Here is a 24,279-nt window from a genome sequence, read left to right as displayed (position 1 = left end):
CACCAAACCTTACCCCAGTTTCAAACTTCCAGCTCAACACTGTCCTCATGATCTGTCCTACTTGCCAATCTCCCTTCCCACCTATCCGCTCTACCCTCCCCTCTGACCTATCACCTTCATTCCCACCCCCATCCACCTATTGTACTCTTTGCTACCTTCTCCCAAGTCCCACCCCTCCCCATTTATCTCTCCACCCTGGAGGCTTCCTGCCTCTATTCCTGATGAAGGGCTTTTGCCCGAAGCGTCGATATTCCTGCTCCTCAGATGCTGCCTGACCTGCTGTGCTTTTCCAGCACCACACTAATCTAAAATCTGGTTCCCAGCATCTGCAGTCCTCACGTTTGCCTATAAACTGGTGTTGTATGATCTTTAACCCTCCCTTCTGGATTCAGTTCTTTTGTCCATGTTTGAACCAAGGCTGTAATGAGGTCAGGAACTGAGTGACCCAACCCAAAATGTTAACTCTGTTTCCCTCACGTCAGAAAACAGTCGAATCTGTTGACTGTCCCCAGAATTTTCTGGGGGGAAGTAATTAATAGTGTATTTCAACACTGATTCAGAGTTTTATATACACTGATTGGACCAATTGCAATTCAAATGAGGTCCTTGTCAATTTATGCAGAACTTGTCTTTGTTTTAGTCAATGAATGTGAAGCCTAAGCAAGGCGTTGCCATTAACAACTGTGCACTTAGAGCAGCGGAGCTGTTTGTGATGCATCAGCTGAAAGTATGTTGGCCTTTTTAGAAGCAGCTCTGAAATCATTCCTTCCTGTTTATGATTTCATTGTCTATTTTTGTTTTGAGGAGGCAATGTTCTTGCTTGTGGAAGTTTTGGTACGAACTTGCAAAGTAAATGGCAGTTCCTTCCTAGTGTGGGTCTCTATCCATGACAACACTGAAAGAGTGCTGCACTTTCAGAGGTACAGTCAGACAGGATGTTAATCTGTCTGAAGTTTCATCTGATGTTGAAGGTGCATGTGAAAAATCCCATAATGCTAATTTTAAATATTCTCCCTGATGTCTTGGCTAATATTTATTCCTCATCAACATCACTTAAGGAGACCATTGATCTCATAAGAAATTAATAAAATAGGTATGTGAGTAAACCAATCAGCCCTTTGAGTCAGTTCCACCATTTAATGGAATTATAGTTGATCTTCTACTTGAGTTTCACTTTCCCACCCATTCTCGATATCTCTTGATTCTGTTATTGACCAGCCTAAAATCTATTTAAGACGGAGCATCTGTGGTCTTCAAGTTAAAAATCACACAACACCAGGTTATAGTCCAACAGGTTTATTGTACTTGGAGACACTAGCTTTTGGAGCGCTGCTCCTTCATCAGTTGGTTTAATGAAGGAGCAGCACTCTGAAAGCTAGTGCTTCCAAGTAAACCTGTAGGACTATAACCTGGTGCTGTGTGATTTTTAACTTTGTCCACCTCAGTCCAGCACCAGCATCTCCAAATCATAGTCTTCAAGGTTAGTGAATTTCAGACATTCACAGCTAGCCTCAGTCCTAACACCTTACCCTGAGACTGTTCTCCGTTGTTCTCCATTCCAAACCCAGGATAGACTACCTTTCAGTACCTAGCCTGTGAAGAATGGTGTCTGTACAATGAAGTCACTGCCCATTCTTCCAAACTCCAAAGACAATAGACCCAACTCTCTTGTCCCAAGCACTTATCAATTATGCTTTTTTGCTGCACCACTCCATAGCGAGTATGTTCTGTCTTAGATATGGGTGGCAGAACTATGGATGGTATTCATGGTGTGCTCTCACTAAAATCCAATGCATTTGTTGCATCTGATTATTGTTTGTGGGAGCTTGCTGTGTGTATACTAGCTGCTGTGTTTCCTACACTACAGTGAGAGACTGTACTTCAGAAAAAATGGTAATTCATTAATAAGTTGCAAAGTTTTTTGGGATGTTGCGGAAATTCAAAATATTCATTTCTTCCATCTAGAGATCTATAGAAACATTATGACACAGAAACAGGCCATTCGGCCTATCATAACCATACCTAGCCAATTAGCCCCTCCTCCGTACATTGCAGTGCTTCAGAGGCAGATCCAGATTCCTCTTTAATGAGTTGAGGGTTTCTGTCTTAATCCTCAAACTGGGCAGTGAAACCTCCCACCCTCTGGTCTCCCTGTTACAGGAAGGATGTTGTGAAACTTGAAATGGCTCAGAAACATTTATAAGAATGGTGTCAGGGTTGGAGGGTTTGAGCTATGGGGGAGGCTGAATAGGCTGGGACTATTTTCCGTGGATTGTCGAAGGCTGAGGGTTGACCTTATGGAGTTGAATAAAATCATGAGGGGCATGGATAGGGTGAATAGACAAGGTCTTTTTCCCAGGGTAGGGGAGTCCAAATACAGAGGGCCTAGGTTTAAGGTGAGGGGGAAAGATATAAAAAGGACCTGAGGGGTATCTTCTTCATGCAGAGGGTGGTGTGTGTATGGAATGAGCTGCCAGTGCAGGCTGGTACAATTATAGCATTTAACGGGCATCTGGATGGGTATATGAATAGGAAGAGCTTGGAGGGAAGATGTGTTGGGTGTGTTAAAAGATATTAAGATTAGATTAGATTCCCTACACTGTGGAAACAGCCCCTTCAGCCCAACAAGTCCACATCGACCCTCCAAAGAGTAACCCACCCAGACCCCATCTCCCTCTGACTAATGCACCTAACACTCTGGGCAATTTCCCATGGCCGATTCACCTGACCTGCACATCTTTGGACTGTGGGAGGAGACCGGAGCACCTGGAGGAAACCCACGCAGACACGGGGAGAATGTGCAAACTCCACACAGATAGGCTGGAATCAAACCTGGGACCCTGGTGCTGTGAGGCAGCAGTGGTAACCACTGAGCCACTGTGCCACCCCAAGTCACCCCTCAGCACCCTCTGTTCTCAGGAAAACAGCTCTCGCCTATCCACTGTTACATCATCGCTGTAATTCTCAAGCCCTGGCAACATTCTTGTAAATAGGTGAGCAATACTCTGTCAATGAGAGCTTTGTGCTGATTACCTCATCACTAAATATAGGCATGATGACTTGAGACACACTGTCGTAATAAAAGCAGAAAATGCTGGAAGTACTATTGCAGTTCTGGCACTAAGCGTGCGTGGACAGAAACATAGTTAATGCTTCAGAACAGTGACCTATCATCAGATTGTGAAACTGACCCCTTTGATGAAAAGGTCCAGAATCAAAAGACACAGATTTAAAGGAATGGGCAGAAGAAGCAAGAATAACAGTGAGGAGACGTTTTGTACTCAGTGAGTGAGCATGGTTTGGGATTCACCACCAGAATGCAATGGGGCGACTTGACCAAGGGAGATAACTGGATCGTCAACTGAGCAGTAAACAGTTGTGAGGAAATGTAGAGGAGTGCATGTGGGTGAGTTGGTCCTACAGCGAGCCAGCATGGGCCAAATCATCATCTTTTGTAACTGTTTATCGGTTTAATAAATCCCTGCTCAAGCAAAGCACAATCGATGATGTCATGCTTCAGTGTTGCAACATACTCATTCTGGCTGGTTGATTCAGGTTAGATTCCCTACAGCGTGGAAACAGGCCCTTCGGCCCAACAAGTCCACACCGACCCGCCGAAGAGTAACCCACCCAGACCTATTTCCCGCTGACTAATGCACCTAATGCACCTATATTTCCCTGAGCATTATGGGTAATTCAGCATGGCCAATTCACCTGACCCACACATGTTTGGATTGTGGGAGGAAACCCTCGCAGGCACTGGGAGAATGTGCAAACTCCACACTGAGGCCGGAATCGAACCTGGGACCCTGGTGCGATGAGGCAGCAGTGCTAACCACTGAGCCACTGGTTGCTCCTGATGATCACATAAGACCATAAGGAAATAGGAACAGGAGAAGGCCATTCAGCCCATGGAGCCTGCTCCGCCATTCAATAGGATCATGGTTGATCTGACATTCCTCTGTCCACCTCCCTGCCCTTTCCCCGTAACCCTTGATTCCCCGACTGATCAAGAATCTATGTGTCTCAGCCTTAAATATACACAAGGACTCTGCCCTCACAGCTCTCTGTGGCATGGAGTTCCAAAGACTCACAACCTTCTAAGAGAAGAAATTCCTCCCCAATCTCAGTCTTAAATTGGTGCCCCTTTTTTCTGAGACTGTTCTCTCTGGTCCTCGACTCTCCCAGGAGGGGAAATATCCTCTCAGCCTTTACCCTGTCAAGCCCCTTAAGAATGCAGTATGTTTCAATGAGGTCACCTCTCGTTCTCCTAAACTCCAGTGGGTAGAGTCCCAACCTGATTAGCCTTTGCTCATAAGACAATCCCTCCATCTCAGGGATGATCCAAGTGAACCTTCCTGCTCTGGGAGTACCTGGTTTTTGAAATTCTCCTTCATGTTTTCCAATCCGTCCATGAGCTTACCCACCTCCCTATCCCTGTAACCTCCTCCAGCCCTACACCTCTCTGAAGCTTTCTCTGCTCACAGCCCTCCTGTGCATCTTCAGTTTTAGTGATTCCAGCAACGGCAGCTACGCCCTCAGCTGCCTGGATCCTAAGCTCTGCAATTGCCTCCCTAAATGTCTCTGCCTTCTTACCTCTCCCTTCATTTAAGATGTTTCCTAAAACTGACCACTTTGGAAAAGTGTTGACCACCTGGTCTAATATCTCCTTATGTGTCTCAATTTCAAATTTCGATTGATAATGCTCCTGTAAAGCACTTTGGGGGAATTTGTTTTTCTTCTTTGAGGTGCTATATAAATGCAGATGGTTGTTGGCTTGAGGCTTCTTGCTGATCAGATGAGTTAATTTAAGTGCAATAACTTTCCTCATCTGTCGGTGTCCGATGTGAAGTATTGGCTTGGGAAGAATGTAGGAGAAATGTGTTGCTTTTAAAGTTGTGTGTAGAATATTATGGCTTTATTTTGTAAAAGAGCAAGGCAATTCTCTCCAATGTCATGGGCAACACTAAATCCTCAATCAGCACTAAAACAGTTTTGCTGCCCATTACCTTGTTGCTGTTTGACAGGGATGGAAATGTGTTGCTGGAAAAGCGCAGCAGGTCAGGCAGCATCTAGGGAACAGGAGAATCGACGTTTCGGGCATTAGCCCTTCTTCCTGAAGAAGGGCTAATGCCCGAAACGTCGATTCTCCTGTTCCCTAGATGATGCCTGACCTGCTGCGCTTTTCCAGCAACACATTTCCATCTCTGATCGCCAGCATCTGCAGACCTCACTTTCTCCTGCTGTTTGACAGGGTTTGCTCTGCACAAATTGGTTGTTGCATTCACTGCAGTCTCCTGAGACTGGAAATAAAATGTTCACTGGTTAGTGAACACAAAACAGAGAGAAGGGACAAGGGGATCTTTTCAGTTTCATGGGCTGTCATTGGTGGGCAGTTATCAAGCTCAGAGCTGAAGCCTCAGTTGCTTACCATAGATATTAATGTGCTTCTGTTAAAATCTAGCTAAACATCAACTATTTAACCCTTGCTGATTGTCTTCTAAAACCCACCTGGCTCACTAATGTTCTTCAGAGAAGGAAATCTGTCATCCTCACCCTAAAATTTAAGATCTATCGTTACATGTGCTTGAGTACAGAAGACAGCACAGTGAAAAGTGTATAATGTCACGACACACAGCTTCATCTTAGGTACCAACATTCCCAGGTACAAATTAATAACATAGAAAAACAAAGTTAAAAGTACAGGTTGTTCTGCTAGAACGCACAACTCGCGAACATGATTTCACTGTAACGCGACTGATGAACTGGGGACACTGTTTTTAAGCGCAAACTTTTAAAACATGTGTTGGCTGTAATGCGATTACATTGTCAAATTTAAAATGCTGTTTCTAAGGCGCAATTTTTCTATAACACGGGGTTTCACAAGAATGCAGCCATCACATTACACAAGAACTACTTGCAAAGCATTACCGTTGTTCTTAGTGTAATTAAAAAATAAAGAAATAGTTAAAAGTTAACATTAAGTGAAAATATAAAGGTAAACGTTCAACTCTCTGGCCGACGTATGACTCACTGCAACCAGGTTGCGTCTCAATTGTCTTCTGGGAGATTACAGATGGCCAGTTAATGCTAGTCTTGCCAGTGATACTCAGATCCCGTGAATGGATTAAAAGGAGAATTAATTTGCTGTTGGGACCTCAGAGATCTTTTCTAAAGGGCAAAGTGCAATAGGATAAAGGAATAACCTGGATCTAGTTGATGATGGGTGTCCCAGAACATCTACATTGTGGCTACGTGAGAATGGCTCGAGACAGGTGGCCATGACACTGTGGGATGAGGTCTGACAAACATAGATACAAACAGGAGCAGCAATGAAGCAACCCTCTGGGTGAAGAAGTTCCTCAACTCAGTCTGAAATGGCTCCCCCTTATTTCGAGGCTATGCCCCTCTGTTCCCACTCTTGTAATGTATCCACATTTACTGACAATATAGGAGAGTGAACTCTGAGGAGGGCACACAAAATCACTAAGACGCAACAACAAGAAGCTAGGAAATCAAGCTAGCCTTCACTGGTGAGGCCACACCTGGAGCACTGTGTACACTTTTGGTCTCCTTACCTGAGAAAAGATGTACTGGCACTGGAGGGGGTGCAGAGGAGGTTCACGAGATTGATTCCAGAGTTGAGAGAGTTGGCTTATGAGGAGAGATTGAGTAGACTGGGTTTATACTTACTGAAATTTAGAAACATAGAAACATGGAAAATGATGAAGGGAAGCGATAAGACAGAAGCAGGGACGTTGTTTCCAATATCAGGTGAAACTAGAATTAGGGGCATAGTCTCAAAATAAGGGGGAGCAGATTTCGGACTGAGTTGAGGAGGAACTTCTTCACTCGAAGGGGTGTGAATCGGTGGGATTCCCTGCCCAGTGAAGCAAGTTGAGGCTTCCTCACTGAATGTTTTTCAAATAGATTTTTGAGCAGTAAAGGGATTAAGGGTTATGGTGAGCGGGCAGGTAAGTGGAGCTGAGGCCAAGAAGAGATCAGCCATGATCTTATTGAATGGCAGAGCAGGCTCGAGGAGCCAGATGGCCTACTCCTGCTCCTGGTTCTTGTGTTCTCAATGTTAAGAGATGCAGTATGAGAGTGAGAAAGTCTTGAAGTAATTGATTTGGACTTTGATGAAACCATGTTGGCAGCACTGTGTGCAGTTCCCACCTCCTTTAAGGAAGGATATATTTGCCTTAAAAAGATTGCAGCTGAGAGTCAATGGATTCTTTTGGGGGATGAGAGGGTTGTTCTTCATGACTTGGGTTTGGGTAACAATGTTCCTATGTGCTTGGGAGTTTACAAGAAAAACTTTGATATCATTGAAATGTATGAAATCCTTAGAAGATCAACAGTGTAGTTACTTAGACGTACTTTCTCCTGGTTAAATAGTCTAGAGCATGGCATCCTAGCCTCAAGGTAAAGGGGCAGCCATTTCACACTGGCATGAGGAGAAATCTTTTTCATTCAGAGGGTTGTGAATACTGAGAATTCTCTAGAGAGTCGTGAATATTGAGTGGGTTCAAGACTGAGATTCTTAGCTTTTTTGGACTCTAGGGAATCAGGGATATGGGAAGACTGTTGGAAGGGGGATTTCAAGCAGAAGGTCAGCATGAGTGCAGGCTTGATGGTCTGTGTAGTGTAATGATATTTTTACATTCTTATTATTGCAGTGACTACACTTTGAAAGAAGCACCTCATTGACTGTAAAGTGCTTTGAGACATCCTAAGATTGTGAAGGACATTGTAAAATCTTTCTGGCATAATTATTGAATTCAGCTCAACAGCTTGCCATGGTGGGATTTGAACCCTTGCCCTCTCAGTTGTGAGTCCTGCACCATAGCTGCTGACTTACTCCCTATTCAATGTGGACTGCAACACGGCAGATTTCACCATGGTTTTTATACAGCTGCTTTTCTCAGTTTAATGCATATCACAGCTAGTGCACAAGTTCCCTGTAGAGTTTTCCTAATTGAATTGCTTCTTTCCAGATGCACCCATGTGTTTGGCTCCACTTCAACAGAACACTGAATTTAAGCTAGCTAATGTACATTCCTTCAGTCTGCACTGCTAAAGAGGTACAGTGCTTTCAGTTCTGTCTTACCCAATGCATGTTCCATTAATTTCTTGTTGATATGTGCTGGTGGCTGCATCTTTTTTATAATGTATGAAGCCAATATAAATGATTTAAAGGCTGGAGCACTAACTGTAATGTCTCACAATAACTATAGTCGAGCCTTTCTCACAAATACCATTCGTCATTCCTCCTCACTCAACAAAAATCCATGGAATGGATAAATCTCAGCTGCTTCCTTAAGGATTACCAGGATTGAGAGGGGCAGCAAATGGATTTTAGGAAAGATTCCTAAGGTTTTTGGATCAGGAAATCACTTTCTAATCAGGAGAGGTGGTGTCTTTTTTTACGGATTCCTGGATGCTTAGGTCAGGCAGTTTCATTATCTTGACCGTGTCCTGGATTTGTGCACATTGCTGTGGATCCAGTAGAGCCATAAGAAGAGAGACTGTGGTCGTTCAGCAGGTGACGTTGGCAGTTTCAGGCTCTCAGTCATGTTCCTGAAGCTTGCTGCTCACTCAGCACTATTTCCATCACTAGCATTTTTTTCCCCAGAGGGTTGAACATTTTTACCAGTTCTGTAAACTTCCTCCATGCTGACGATATTAAACAACTCTGTATGACAACAGAAGTGATCTCATTGGATTCCTTCATCTGTTTGTGATCCCCCATGATTCTGGGACACCCAGTGGAATCTTTCACTGGATTGTTTCTTGATGGGTTGGTCAATGATAATGTTCCTGGGCCAATGTTTATCATCAAGGAACAAGAGTAGGCCACTCAGCCCCTTGAGCCCGCTCTCCTGTTTTCCCTTGCCTTTCTTTTGAAAATAAGGGATAGGAAAGGCAAGATTCGTGAACCGTGGATGACAGGAGAAATCGTCCAACTAGCTAAGAGGAAGAGGGAAGTGTACATAAGGTCCAGGCAGCTAAGAACAGGTCGGACCTTGAGGAATATCAGGAGAGTAGGACAATCTTAAACAAGGAATCAAGTGGGCTAAAAAGGGTCATGAAATAACTTTAGTGAGCAGAATTAAGGAGAATCCCAAGGCCTTTTATCCATATATAAGATGCAAGAGGGTAACTGTAGAAAGGGTTGGTCCACTAAAGGACAAAGAAGGAAGGTTATGTGTGGAACCTGAGAAAATGGGTGAGATTCTGTATGGTTACTTTGCATCAGTGTTCACTGAGGAGAGGGATGTGATGAATGTTGAGATAAGAGATAGAAGTTTGTTTACCCTGGATCACGTTGACATCAGGAGGGAAGATGTGTTGGGTGTGTTAAAGGATATTAAGATTAGATTAGATTCCCTACAGTGTGGAAACAGGCCCTTCAGCCCAACCAGTCCACACCGACCCTCCAAAGAGTAACCCACCCAGACCCATCTCGCTCTGACTAATGCACCTAACACTATGGGCAATTTAGCATGGCCAATTCATCTGCCTGCACATTTTTGGACTGTGGGAGGAAACCGGAGCACCCAGAGAAAACCCACACAGACATGGGGAGAATGTGCAAACTCCACACAGACAGTCGCCTGAGGCTAGAGTTGAACCTGGGACCCTGGTGCTATGAGGCAGCAGTGCTGACCACTGAGCCACCGTGTCGCCCCCTGAGCCACCATGCTGCCCAATTAAGGTGTACGAATCCTTAGGACCGGGTGGGATCTATCCCAGGTTGCTGAGGGAGGCGAGAAAGGAAATAGCTGGGGCCCTGACAGATATCTTTGTGGCATCCTTAAATACAGGTGAGATGCCGGAGGACTGGAGGGTTGCTCATGTTGTCCCCCTGTACAAGTAGGGTAGTAGGGATATTCCAGGTAACTATAGAGCAGTGAGCCTGACGTCAGTGGTGAGAAAGTTTCTGGAGAAGGTACTGAGGGATAGGATCTATTTATATTTGGAAAAGAATGGGCTTATCAGTGATAGGCAGCATGGTTTTGTGTGGGGGAGTTTGTGTCTTACCAACTTAATAGAGTTCTTTGAGGAAGTGACCAAGTTGATAGATGAAGGAAGGGCTGTAAATGTCATATACATGGACTTTAGTAAGGTATTTGATAAGGTTCCCCATGGTAAACTAATGGAGAAAGTGAAGTCACATGGTGTGCAGGGTGTTCTAGCTAGGTGGATAAAGAACTGGTTGAGCAACAGGAGACAGAGAGTAGTAGTTGAAGGGAGTTTCTTGAAATGGAGAAAGGTGACCAGTGGTGTTCCACAGGGGTCAGTATTGGGGCCACTGTTGTTTGTGATATACATAAATGATCTGGAAGAGGGCACTGTTGGTCTGATCAGCAAGTTTGCAGATGACGAGAAGATTATAGAGTAGCAGAAAGCATGGGGACGGTCAAAGAATACAGGAGAATATAGAGTTCAATCCAGGCAAATGTGAGGCGATGCATTTTGGGAAGTCTAATTCTAGAACGAACTATACTGTAAATGGAAGAGCCTTGGGAAAAGTTGATGGGCAGAGAGGTCTGGGATGCAGGTCCATTGTACCCTGAAGGTTGCTGCACAGGTGGATAGAGTGGTCAAGAAGGCATATGGTTTGCTTGCCTTCATTGGACGGGGTATTGAGTATAAGAGCTGGAAGGTCATGTTAAAATTGTACAAGACTTTGGTTCAGCTGCATTTAGAATACTGTGTACAGTTCCAGGCACCACATTACCAAAAGGATGTGGACACTTTGGAGAGGATGCAGAGAAGATTTACGAGGATGTTGCCTGGTATGGAAGGTGCTAGCTATGAAGAGAGGTTGAGTAGGTTAGGATTGTTTTCATTAGAAAAAAGGAGATTGAGGGGGGACCGGATTGAGGTCTACAAAATCATGAAGGGTATAGACAGGGTAGATAGAGATAAGCTTTTTCCCAGGGTGAGGGATTCAATAACGAGAGGTCATGCTTTCATGGTGAGAGGTGGAAAGTTTAAGGGGGATACATGCGGCAAGTACTTTACACAGAGTGTGGTAGGTCCCTGGAACATGTTGCCAGCAAAGGTAGTAGAGGCAGGTACAGTAGATTCATTTAAGGTGTGTCTGGACAGATGCATGAGTAGGTCGGGAGCAGAGGGATACAGATGCTTAGGAATTGGGCGACAGGTTTAGACAGTAGATTTGGATTGACTCAGGCTTGGAGGGTCGAAGGGCCTGTTCCTGGGCTGTAAATTTCCTCTGTTCTTTGTTTTTCCCCCCATTCAATAAACTCATGGCTGATCTGATTTCATCCTCAACTCTATGTTCCTGCATATCGCCGATAAACATTCACCAGCCGTGGTCATCCAGAATCTAGCTTTTATTTCATAATTCACCCGTGGGATGCGGGTGTTGCTGGCTGGTCAGCAGTTATTGCCTATCCCTCGTTGTCCTTAAACTGAGTGGCTCACTGGGTCATTGCAGAGGGCAGTTGTGGATAAGTAATATTGCTATGGGCCTGGAGTCACATATAGGCCAGACCAGGTAAGGATGGCAGATTCTTTCCCCAAAACGCATTAGTGAGCCAGACGGGTTTTTCTAACAATCGTTTCATGGTATCAGTAGGTCCTTAATTCCAGACTTTTTTTATTGAATTCAAAGTCCGCCATCTGACATGGTGAGATTCGAACCTGTCCCCCCAGAAAGTTAGTTGAGTTAATGGAATAATATTCTAGTGATAGTAGCACGACACCATCACCTCTTCCTCTGCCTCAAGAATATTTAAAGATTCTGCATCCACTGCCTTTTGAAGAAGGGAATTCCAAACCCTCACAATCCCCTGAGTGAAAATAATATTTCCTCCTCCATCTTAAATGGGAGCCTTTTTTTAACCGGGTAGGGAAGGTGATGGCCCTCTAATGGTTTGGCAGGTGGTGGAATTTGAATTCAATAGAAATCTGCAACGGAAAGTCTGATGATGACCATGAATCCATTACTGATCTGGGTCACTAATATCCTTTAGGGAAAGAATCTGCCATCCTTACCTGGTCTGAACTACATGTAACTCCAGACCCACATCAATGTGGTTGACTCTTAACTACCCTCGGGGCAATTAGGGAGGGGCAATAAATGCTGGCCTAGCCAGGGTCACCCACATCCGATGAGTGAATTAAATAAAACCATTACCTGTAGTTCTAGATTCACCCACAGGTGGAAACCAGCTCTCCACATCCACCTGGTCAAATCCCCTCAAGATCTTACATGTTTCAATTAAGTCACCTCTGGCTCTTCTAAACTCCAGGGGAAATGGGCTCAGCCTGTCTAACGTTTCCTCAAAAGGCAATCCACTCATTCCACATATTAGTCTAGCGAAGCTTCTTTGATGTTTCCAATGAATTAACATCATCCTGTAAGTACAGTGACCAGTACTGTGCACAGTATTCCAGAAACCGTCTCACTAATGTCCAGTATAACTGAAATATACCCTCCCTACACGTGCATTCAATTACTCCCACAATTATATGTAATATTCCATTTGTTTTCTGAATTGCTTGCTGCACCTGCATACTAACCTTTGAATGATTATTTGTTTCTGGATCAGTTGTTCTCAAATGTAGAATCCCTACAGTGTGGAAACAGGCCATTTGGCCCAACAAGTCCAGACTGACCCTCTGAAAAGTATCCCATCTGATAACATTCCCCTACCCTATTACCTTACAGTTCCCTCACTGATGCACTGCCCCTCATCTATACATCCCTGGACAGGATGAGACAATTTATCATGGCCAATCAACCCTGACCTGCACATCTTTGGACTGTGGGAGGTAACTAGAGCACCCAGAGAAAACCCACGCAGAAACAGGGAGATTGTGCAAACTCCACACAGACAGTCACCCAAGGCTGGAATTGAACCCAGGTCCCGGATGCTGTGAGGCAGCAGTGCTAACCACTGAGCCACTGTGCCACACATTAACCATGCTGCCTGTTAACATGATTACAAGGTGTTAAAGGGGCTGGTACAGATCGATCCGCTCCCTCTAAATACTAACAGAGAACTTAGCTCCATGACATCAGTGGAATGGGTGGAGCTAATGCAATATGAACATTAACCCCTTCAGGACCATTACCTCATACAACATGAGATATATAAAAAGTATATAAAACATAATCTAGGACAAGGTGAAATATCAGCAAGTTTTGCATAAAATAACTTGAAATTTGGAACAAGTTATTGGTTTGATGAACATGGATTTACAGTAACCAATGTAAAGGAGCTGGGTTAATTCCTCATATCACTGTGTAGAAAAGACAGTAGATTGTTGGGTTTGCAAATCCCACAAGAGATGGCAGACACTGTATTTGCTGCTGTTGTTCATCCAACGTGCGCTCTAACATGTGACTCACATCGATGATAAAGCAAATTGGAAGTGTCACTCCAAGTCCCGTCACATCAGGCTTCTTACATCACTTGTAAATTGTACATCCACTTTTTATAATTTCATTTTGCTTTTGTGAATTGATTGAAAACCTATGGGGAAATGTGGAAATCTCACAATTATTGAACCATGTTGACATAATGGAAGATGAAAGCAGTAGGGATAATGAGCGTGTTGAAAGAGTTGGAATGGTTCTCGGACCCTGCTGAGTATGACATCTGTGCTGAATTAAAGTTTAGAAAATTCCGGTTTTCTCAACTGCTGAAGATTGAACCATGTAGACAGACAAACCCCAGGCCTGAACCTATGGTCAATACATGGTTAGCTGCTCAATGTTGGGATGATGGTGGCGGGAGTGTTGATGCTACAGTTTACATCTGCACTCCTCAGTTAGACAGTGAAACATCACCTTGGAATTCTGCTCTCAACTGTAACCCAAAAAGCCCTGCATCAAGATGGCACGGGGTGCAGGTGCAATGTTTGTCTATTCATGTAGAACATGGGCATTGCTGGCTTATTACTCCTCTCCAATTGTCCATGAGAAGGTGGGAGTGAGCTGCCTTCTTGAACACTTGCAATCCATGTGTTGTAGAAGGACAAGGGCAGCAGATACATGGGGACAACACCCTCTGCAAGCTCCCCTCCGAGCCCCTCACCATCCTGACTTGGAAATATATCAACGTTCCTTCAGTTTGCCAGATCAAAATCCTGGAATTCCCTCCCTAATGGTGTTGTGAGTCAACCCACAGCACATGGACTGCTACTACCCAAGTCAGGACGGTGAGGGGCTTAGAGGGGAACTTGCAGAGGGTGTTGTTCCCATGTATCTGATGCCCTTGTCCTTCTACAGAGCATGGACTGCAGCGGTTCAAGAAGGCAGCTCACCCCCACCTTCTCATGGGGCAACTAGGGATGGGCAATAATGTTGGTCCAGCCAGTGACACCCACAGCCCATGAATGAACAATAAAAAAATGGCATTAGGGAGGGAATTCCAGAATTGTGACCAAGCGACAATGAGTGAACAGTAATATATTTCTAATTCAGAATAGTGAGTGGCTGGGAGGACAATTTGCACAGGGTGATGTTCCCATGTATCTGCTGCCCTTGTCCTTCTCAATGGAAGTGGTTGTGGGTTTGGAAGGTGCTGTGTGAGGATCTTTCGTGAATTTCTGCAGGGCAGCTTGTTGGCAGTATATACTGCTGCTACTGAGCGTTGGTGATGGAGGGAGTGAATGTTGATGGATGTGGTGTATTGATGTGGTGCGTTAATGGGTAGGCAGTGGCCAAGTGGCATTATCACTAGATTATTAACTCAGAGATCCCTATCTGGCTTCAAATCCTGTCATGACCAACGGTAGTATGTGAAGCCAATAACAATCTGGAATTAATGACTCTAATTATGACCATCAAGCCATTGCCAGATTGTCAGGAGAGAAAGACCCATCTGGTTTTTAGGCAAGGAAATCTGTCAACCTTTCCTGGTCTGGCCTCCATGTGACTTCACACGATGTGGTTGACTCTCGCTCGCTTTCTGGGCAATAAATGGTATCCATGTCCTGTGAGTGAATTTAAAAGAATGTAATTGGTTCAGCATTTACACTGCACCAACTCACCAATATCTTATTGGTAGCACCTCCCAACCTCATGATCTTGACCATCTCTAATTCATGCACCATCCTGAGTTGAGCATACGCCTCCTGTAGACATCTGGAATCCCTTCGCTAACAGCTCCATGAGCGCATCTACAATCCACACCACTGTGCAGCTGCTCAAGAGCGCAACTCACCCGAACTGAAATTCCATTTGTACATTGAAGAGACATGTTCAGACCAGTTCCATCCTTTCCAACCTTTACTGCTTATTCCTTCTGGCACCCACCTTCTCAAGGAGCAGCCAGGGCTGAGCAATAAATACTGGTCTTACCCATATCCCAAAGCTTCATTTCTGATTCCTCCCGTTGTTGACCAGTTGGTACAGAATTCATTCCTGGCTTTGCACTTGTGTGAGGTTGTGGAAAGTTCCTGGGTGTTGCAGAAAATGTAACCTAATAATTGTTAGTTCCTTCTGGAGAGGAGGGAGAATTATACAATGCATTTTCATGTTTGTTTATGATTTTGTTGCAGGATGAATGGGAGCTACTTCCAAAACGTGGACAAGTGGCTAATCCTGCTGACTGTGTGCCTGATAACAATCTGGGGACGGGTAAGCCTGGCCTCAACTCATCATCGGAGCCACTCAGGTAAGTACTGACATTTCCACTGGGGGCTTCAGTTTCCTCCCACTGAACAAAGATGTGCAGGTTAGGGTGGATTGGCCATGATGAATTGCCCATAGTGACCAGGAATGTGCAGGCTAGGTGGATTAGCTGTGGGAAATGCAGGGTTACGGGGATAGGGTGGGGGAGTGAGGCTGGGTGGGATGCTGTTCGGAAGGTTGGTGCTGACTGGATGGGCCGAGAGGGATTTTATCATTCTAATGTATCAGCTCCGTATTTCCTCAATGTGTATCACCAAACGTTCTAGATATGATCCAGGTACTGAAATGCTTTAGTTTCACAGAACCCAACAGTGGAAACATTTTCTCTCTGACCACTTTACTGAAACCTTCCACAATGTTACAAACACCTGTTAGGTCAGCCCTCAGTCTCTCTTACTAAGAGAAAAGTTAGATTCAGGAAATGCTATTCAAGATTTCAAATACACTCCTCTCAGGCAGATGCTTTCAAATAAAATTATTGGACTAGGCCAGATCACTCAAAATATTCTTGAGCAGGCAACCCAGACCATAACTTTGCAATTTGTTTCAGTAAGTGTACAGTGAGAATTACCAAGAGTGGGGTAGCTAGGTTGACTACTAGATTTTGCAATAGACAGAAATTTATTCATAAAATTACATAATGAAACACAAAGAACAGAATAAAAAACCCCTACAAAACCCAGTCTATCCAAACTAGACTTAATTATGTTGTTTCAAATATACACAACAGTCCCTATATCAAACCCCCTTAAAACATAATTAAGAAAAGGAACAGGTGCTTCCAGATTTGAAACTAGAAGGGGAGAAAGAAGGAGAGAGAGAGAGAGAGAGAGAGCCTATTTCCACACAGATCACTGTTGAACTCCCAATCCGTTCTGGACTGAACTGCTCAGCTAGAGAGCTAACCACTCCCTTTTCATTATACAGGTCATTTCTAAAACATGACCACTTTGGCCTGAAGTCTCATCTGTTTTCGTATAAACAGAAACGTCTCACAATCTCTGTACCAAACAAGTCTAATTAGCACCCGGTTTGACCCCTCTGAAAAAAGTAATCAAGGACACAGTATCCTTGAGAAAAGGAACACCTTTTAGAAAAAACAGACCAGCTTTGTGACACCACCCTCCTTAAAAAAACCCATCAATACCAAAAGATGGCTTCATTTTTAAAACCCTTCAAAACAAATTGGTTAGTAGTCTAAACACACACATACACTACTAACTATACACATGCACAACATGCACAACCACATGCAAATTCAGGCTGTGGCACATCAGCCACCGAACACCTCCGTGTCTCATTCTGGTCTCGATAATGCATCGGCAATCACATTTCCTTGACCTGCCACCTGACAATTGTCAAACTGAACGGCTGCAACAACAAGCTCCATCTAAACAGGCTGCATTTTTATACTTAAAGTTCTCCACAAATGTCAATGGGTTATGATCAGGATATACAATTGTCTCAGCTGCATTGCTGGTAATATAAACACTGTAATGTTGTAATGCCAACACCAAGTTTGAAGTCTCTTTCTCCACTGTTGAATATTTCTGTTGATGAACGTTCAACTTCCTGGAAAAATACCCGATGGGTCTTTCTATTCCCTCGTCATCCTCCTGTAGGAGCACCGCACCGACACCCACATCACTGGCATCGATAGCCACCTTAAAAGACTTTCTGTAATCCAGTGAGGCTAATATTGGGGCAGAGGTTAACACAGTTTTTAGGTTGTCAAATGCCTTTTGACAGTCTACTGTCCACTGAAACTTCTTGCCCATTTTTAAGTTTGGTGAGTGGAGCAGCCACACTGCTAAAGTTTGGCATAAACTTCGGTAAAATCCACTCAACCCCAGGAACCATAGTACTGTCTTTTTGTTGACAGTGGGGGAAATTCCCCAATTGCGTTTGTTTAGACACCCTGTGGAGCCATTTGTCCAGGTCCAATAACATGGCCCAGGAAGGTGACTTGGGCTTTGGCAATTTCACTTTTAGCCAGATTTACCACCAAGCCTGCCTTCCGAAGTCAATCGAACAAGTCCGATAAATGCTGTAAATGTTCCTTCTGTGAGTACTTAGAAATTGCCAGGTCATCAATATACACCACACAGTTGGGTAATCCAGCAATGACCTTATTAGTCAGCCTCCGAAATGTGGCTGGAGCGTTCTTCATACTGAATGGCATGACTTTGAACTGATATCGTCCATTTGGCATTAGGAAAGCCGAAATTGCCTTTACTCTCTCTAACACAATTTCAAGTTATTTTACGCAAAACTTGCAGATATTTAGCCTTGTCCTAGATTATGTTTTATATACTTTTTATATATCTCACGTTGCATGAGGTAATGGTCCTGAAGGGGTTAATGTTCATATTGCATTAGCTCCATCCATTCCACTGATGTCATACAGAGACTGTGGGTGGAGCTAAGTTCTCCGTTAGTATTTGGAGGGAGTGGATCAATCTGTACCAGCCCCTTTAACTCCTTTTAATCATGTTAACAGGCAGCATGGTTAATGTGTGGCACAGTGGCTCAGTGGTCAGCACTGTTGCCTCACAGCATCAGGGACCTGGGTTCAATTCCAGCCTTGGGTGACTGTCTGTGTGGAGTTTGCACAATCTCCCTGTGTCTGCGTGGGTTTCCTCTGGGTGCTCTGGTTTCCTCCCACAGTCCAAAGATGTGCAGGTCAGGGTTGATTGGCCATGATAAATTGCCTATAGCGTCCAGAGATGTGTAGATGAGGTGCTGTGCATCAGTGAGGGAACTGTAAGGTAATAGGGTAGGGGAATGTGTTCAGATGGGATACTTTTCAGAGGGTCAGTCTGGACTTGTTGGGCCAAATGGCCTGTTTCCACACTGTAGGGATTCTACATTTGAGAACAACTGATCCAGAAACAAATAATCATTCAAAGATTAGTATGCAGGTACAGCAAGCAATTCAGAAAACAAATGGAATATTACATATAATTGTGGGAGTAATTGAATGCACGTGTAGGGAGGGTATATTTCAGTTATACTGGACATTAGTGAGACGGTTTCTGGAATACTGTGCACAGTACTGGTCACTGTACTTACAGGATGATGTTAATTCATTGGAAACATCAAAGAAGCTTCGCTAGACTAATATGTGGAATGAGTGGATTGCCTTTTGAGGAAACGTTAGACAGGCTGAGCCCATTTCCCCTGGAGTTTAGAAGAGCCAGAGGTGACTTAATTGAAACCTGTAAGATCTTGAGGGGATTTGACCAGGTGGATGTGGAGAGCTGGTTTCCACCTGTGGTTGAATCTAGAACTACAGGTAATGGTTTTATTTTATTCACTCATCGGATGTGGGTGACCCTGGCTAGGCCAGCATTTATTGCCCCTCCCTAATTGCCCCGAGGGTAGTTAAGAGTCAACCACATTGATGTGGGTCTGGAGTTACATGTAGTCCAGGCCAGGTAAGGATGGCAGATTCTTTCCCTAAAGGATATTAGTGACCCAGATCAGTAATGGATTCATGGTCATCATCAGACTTTCCGTTGCAGATTTCTATTGAATTCAAATTCCACCACCTGCCAAACCATTAGAGGGCCATCACCTTCCCTACCCGGTTAAAAAAAGGCTCCCTTTTAAGATGGAGGAGGAAATATTATTTTCACTCAGGGGATTGTGAGGGTTTGGAATTCCCTTCTTCAAAAGGCAGTGGATGCAGAATCTTTAAATATTCTTGAGGCAGAGGAAGAGGTGATGGTGTCATGCTACTATCACTAGAATATTATTCCATTAACTCAACTAACTTTCTGGGCGGACAGGTTTGAATCTCACCATGTCAGATGGCGGACTTTGAATTCAATAAAAAAAGTCTGGAATTAAGGACCTACTGATACCATGAAACGATTGTTAGAAAAACCCATCTGGCTCGCTAATGCGTTTTGGGGAAAGAATCTGCCATCCTTACCTGGTCTGGCCTATATGTGACTCCAGGCCCATAGCAATATTACTTATCCACAACTGCCCTCTGCAATGACCCAGTGAGCCACTCAGTTTAAGGACAACGAGGGATAGGCAATAACTGCTGACCAGCCAGCAACACCCGCATCCCACGGGTGAATTATGAAATAAAAGCTAGATTCTGGATGACCACGGCTGGTGAATGTTTATCGGCGATATGCAGGAACGTAGAGTTGAGGATGAAATCAGATCAACCATGAGTTTACTGAATGGGGGGAAAAACAAAGGACAAAGAAAATTTACAGCCCAGGAACAGGCCCTTCGGCCCTCCAAGCCTGAGTCAATCCAAATCTACTGTCTAAACCTGTCGCCCAATTCCTAAGGATCTGTATCCCTCTACTCCCGACCTACTCATGCATCTGTCCAGACGCACCTTAAATGAATCTACTGTACCTGCCTCTACTACCTTTGCTGGCCACGTGTTCCAGGGACTTACCACACTCTGTGTAAAGTACTTGCCGCATGTATCCCCCTTAAACTTTCCACCTCTCAGCTTGAAAGTGTGACCTCTCGTTATTGAATCCCTCACCCCGGGAAAAAGCTTATCTCTATCTACCCTGTCTATACCCTTCATGATTTTGTAGACCTCAATCAGGTCCCCCCTCAATCTCCTTTTTTCTAATGAAAATAAACCTAACCTACTCAACCTTTCTTCATAGCTAGCACCTTCCATACCAGGCAACATCCTCGTAAACCTTCTCTGCACCCTCTCCAAAGCGTCTACATCCTTTTGGTAATGTGGTGCCTGGAACTGTACACAGTATCCTAAATGCGGCTGAATCAATGTCTTGTACAATTTTAACATGACCTTCCAGCTCATATACTCAATACCCCGTCCAATGAAGGCAAGCAAACCATATGCCTTCTTGACCACTCTATCCACCTGTGCAGCAACCTTCAGGGTACAGTAGTCCAGGCCAGTAAAAATGTCTTTGTATTTTAGCCTGTGTTTTCCTCATCCCTAATGACCTCCAAGTTGTAGCTCATGTATCACTTGCAGCACCTTCTTTCTATACCCTAGTGGCAAAACAATTTGATGAATCTCTGCCCATTTTTCATCAGATTGAATGTGTGATGATCTCCATTTCCTCATTAAGCCATCTTTTGTTAAGTAATAACATGCAGGGATGCATTCATTCTCCTCTGTATATACCTTTTGATGTAATTGTTTTAAGTTCTCATCTTTCTGCTGTAACTCAATCAGCTTAACAGAGCTAAATATACTTGCATGTTTACCTATATACTCTTGCCCTTTCCCACTTATCTGATCAAAAGAAGTCTTGGATAATGCTATGTCAGCTTCCTTATCTGTGCTTTTTGATCTCTCCTGCTTCAACTTGTGCCTCTGTGATTTGTAATCACACAATCTGGGAGCATTTCTGGATAAACATCCTTCCTGTTTTCAGTTGTCTGCGTCTCCACTGGCTTTTTGACTAAAGTAGGCAGCACGCCTACTGTTGAATCAGCTATATCATTTGCAAGGTCAAATTATATTCCTGGTGCTGAGAGTTTGTCCAGAGCTCCTACCACAATTCTCCACTCTTCTCTAGCCTTACTTTATATAATTGAACACTTCTTGTCTCACCATGAATTCCTGTTACCAGCACCTTTTCTGGCAATAGTCCATCAGGTGTACATATCTCCTTATCATTCAGCATCACAGACTGAGAGGATCCTGATTCCCTTAATAGTGTAGCCTCCTTACCTACTGCTCCTGGCCGATGTGAATAAACTTTACCCTTGCATGTATATTTTTAAGCAGATCTGGCACTTCCTCCTTAATCAACCTCTGATCATCTTGTAAACTCTGAGGCAGTTGTCTAACTTCCTTGTGCCTTTTGTTACTAGTCCAACAAAATTCCCAGGCTTGTCTGGTTTTCCTACCTCTGGCTTTCTCCTAGTCCACCAACACTGTGATTTTGTGTGCCCCACTTTATTACAATGAAAATACTGGAGCTTTTGAACTTCTTTGTCCCCCTCTTTTTGACCCTGTGGTAAGTTCTCCTTATGATCTTCACTGAGGTTCACTATCTTTCCCTTTCCACATGATGGTTTCTCTTTGCCCCAATTTCTATCCCTGATGGACTGAAATTGAAGCTGGAAGCCAAACTGAGTTTTATGGACCAGCTCATAATCATCAGCCCCTTCAGCTGCTAACCTTGCTGTTTTAACTCTCTGCTCTTCCACATGAGTTTGCACTTTTTCAGGCAGTAAACTTTCAAATTCCTCCAAATTAATTACCTCTCTAAGGACATCATAGGTTTGCTCGATTTGTAAAGCTCTTATCCATCTATCGAAATTACTCTGTTTGATCCTTTCAAACTCAATGTAGGTTTGACCAGGTTCCCTCCTTAGATTCCTGAAATGTTGTCTATAGGTTTCTGGTACAAGGTCAAATGCACTTACAAAGGCATTTTACACCTCCTCATAATCCCCAGATATCTCCTCTGATCAGGATCCAAATACCTCACTAGCCCTACTTACAACTTCATTTCGATCAACAAAACCCACATTGCCACTGGCCACTTAATTTGTTTAGCTACTTTTTCAAATGAGATGAAAAAAGACTTCCACATCCTTCTCATTAAATTTAGGCAATGCTTGAACATACTTAAACAGTTTTGCACTGGGCTCCTGACGACCAGGGGCTTGGTTAGAGTGGTGCTGGAAAAGCACAGCAGGTCAGGCAGCATCCGAGGAGCAGGAAAATTGACATTTCGGGCAAAAGCCCTTCATCAGGAATAGAGGCAGAGTGCCTGAAGGGTGGAGAGATAAATGGGAGTGGGGTGGGGGTAAGGAGAAAGTAGCATAGAGTACAATAGGTGAATGGGAGTGGGAATGAAGATGATAGGTTAGAGAGGAGGGTGGTTTGGATAGCTGGAAAGGAAGATAGGCAGGTAGGACAGGTCATGAGGACAGTGCTGAGCTGGAAGGTTGGAGCTGGGTGAGGTAGGGGAAGGGGAAATGAGGAAACTGGTGAAATCCACATTGATGCCCTGGGGTTGAAGTGTTCCGAGGCGGAAGATGAGGCGTTCTTCCTCCAGGCGTCTGATGGTGACGGAGAGTGTCCATGGCAGAGTGGGAGGGGGAGTTGAAATGTTGGGCCACAGGGCGGTGGGGTTGATTGCTCATCCTCACTCTCTTCCTTAATAAGTCCACCCTCAGCCTTTATCTCCAGCCTTTTAAGCTGGCTTTCCATCTAAAGTGTCAGTTTTTGAAGTTTAAAAGCTCTCTTTTTCCCTCTGTTCTGCTTCTAATCATAACTCAAACTGTTGCATTTCTGCTGCCCTTTCCTTATCTCTTGCTTCTAACTCAAGCTGCTTCATTTGTAATTGAATCCTTGCCATCTCTATGGATTCTGATGGTTTCTCCAGCAAGTTTAAATGCTGAGCTGCTGTAATTGTCTCTCCTTTCCTCACAGAAGCAGGCAGCTCCAATTCCAGCTTCTCTGCTAATTCCTGCAGCTTGGTCTTATTCACCTTTTGCAAACCTTCCAAAGTCACTGCATCCACTTCCAGAAAGCTTTTGGCGACTGAAAGAGCCATTCCTATCCCAAGCTTTGTCTACCCAACCAAACCAACTCCTGAAATAAAGACCTTATCACCTACCACTTGCTGTTTAAAATCCTGCAAAGAGCCCCCCGTCTGTCTGGACTGGGCCAGACCACTCAAAACATTCTTGAGCAGGCAGCTCAGACCATAACCTAGTAATTTGTTTCATTAACTGTACAGTAAAAATTACCCGGAGTGAGGTAGCTAGGTTGACTACTAGATTTTAAAACAGACAAAAATTTATTCACAAAATTACACAATGAAACACAAAGAACAGAATAATGAACCCCTGCAGAACCCGGTCTATCCAAACTAGACTTAATTATGCTGTTCAGAACTTACAGAATTATCTGATTGTTAGTATATTGGTGTTTGTGAGAAACTGCTGTGTACACGTTGTTGCTGTGTTTATTGATAGGAAGGAATTTGAATGTCTATCAATGGGGGAATGGAGGGACGGAAGCCTGAAAGTGTAAGAAGTAAACTGGTCAGATCTGAATATTGCAGCCAGATTGTAGAAGCTACAAGACCATACGATGTAGGAACAGCAGCAAGCCATTCAGTCCATCTAACATGCACTGCCATCCAATGAGATTATGACTGATCTGACAATCCTGAACTCCACTTTCCTGCCTTTTCCCCATACCCCTTGATTTCCTTACTGATTAAAAATCTGTCTGTGTCAGCTTTGAATGCACTTAATGACCCAGCCCCGACAGCCTTCTATAGTAAAGGACTTGCAGGTTGACTACCCTCTGAGAGAGTGCAGGAAAATGAGACTTGTGTAGATTTGCTGCAGCTTTGGTAGTATGGATTTGATGGGCCCAAGGGCCTTTTCGAAACTCTGTGATTCTAGAAGAAACTTCTCCTTAGGTCTGTCTTAGACGCACTACCCTTTATTCTGAGATAATGCCCTTTTTCCCACAAGGTGAAGCAATCTTTCCACGTCCCTCCTGGTGAATCCTCAAAGAACCTTGTACAGTTCAATAAGATAATTTCTTGCTTGTCCAAATTCCTGGGAGCAGTGTCCTGTGGATACCTGGGAGCTCAGTCACTGAT

The 24,279-nt window shown here is 44.0% G+C and overlaps 1 protein-coding gene across 3 annotated transcripts in view; it reads left to right on the top strand.

Annotated features, from left to right (window-relative positions):
- tafa3b (TAFA chemokine like family member 3b) overlaps window positions 1–24,279 on the top strand; it is a 72,993-nt gene that overhangs the window by 34,488 nt on the left and 14,226 nt on the right. For all 3 annotated transcript variants that reach the window (XM_087973434.1, XM_043716353.2, XM_043716358.2), the window contains one exon: window positions 15,547–15,662. In XM_087973434.1, the coding sequence (XP_087829560.1) occupies window positions 15,548–15,662 (115 nt within the window). In that variant the 5' untranslated portion in view covers window position 15,547. The remainder of the gene's footprint in view (window positions 1–15,546; window positions 15,663–24,279) is intronic.

This window comes from Chiloscyllium plagiosum, unplaced genomic scaffold, assembly GCF_037043375.1.
Source record: "Chiloscyllium plagiosum isolate Xiang-an unplaced genomic scaffold, Cpla_swu_hap1 HiC_scaffold_26, whole genome shotgun sequence".
Taxonomy (NCBI): domain Eukaryota; kingdom Metazoa; phylum Chordata; class Chondrichthyes; order Orectolobiformes; family Hemiscylliidae; genus Chiloscyllium; species Chiloscyllium plagiosum.
Note: the sequence above shows the minus strand (reverse complement) of the source record. Positions and strands in the feature narration are given on the sequence as shown.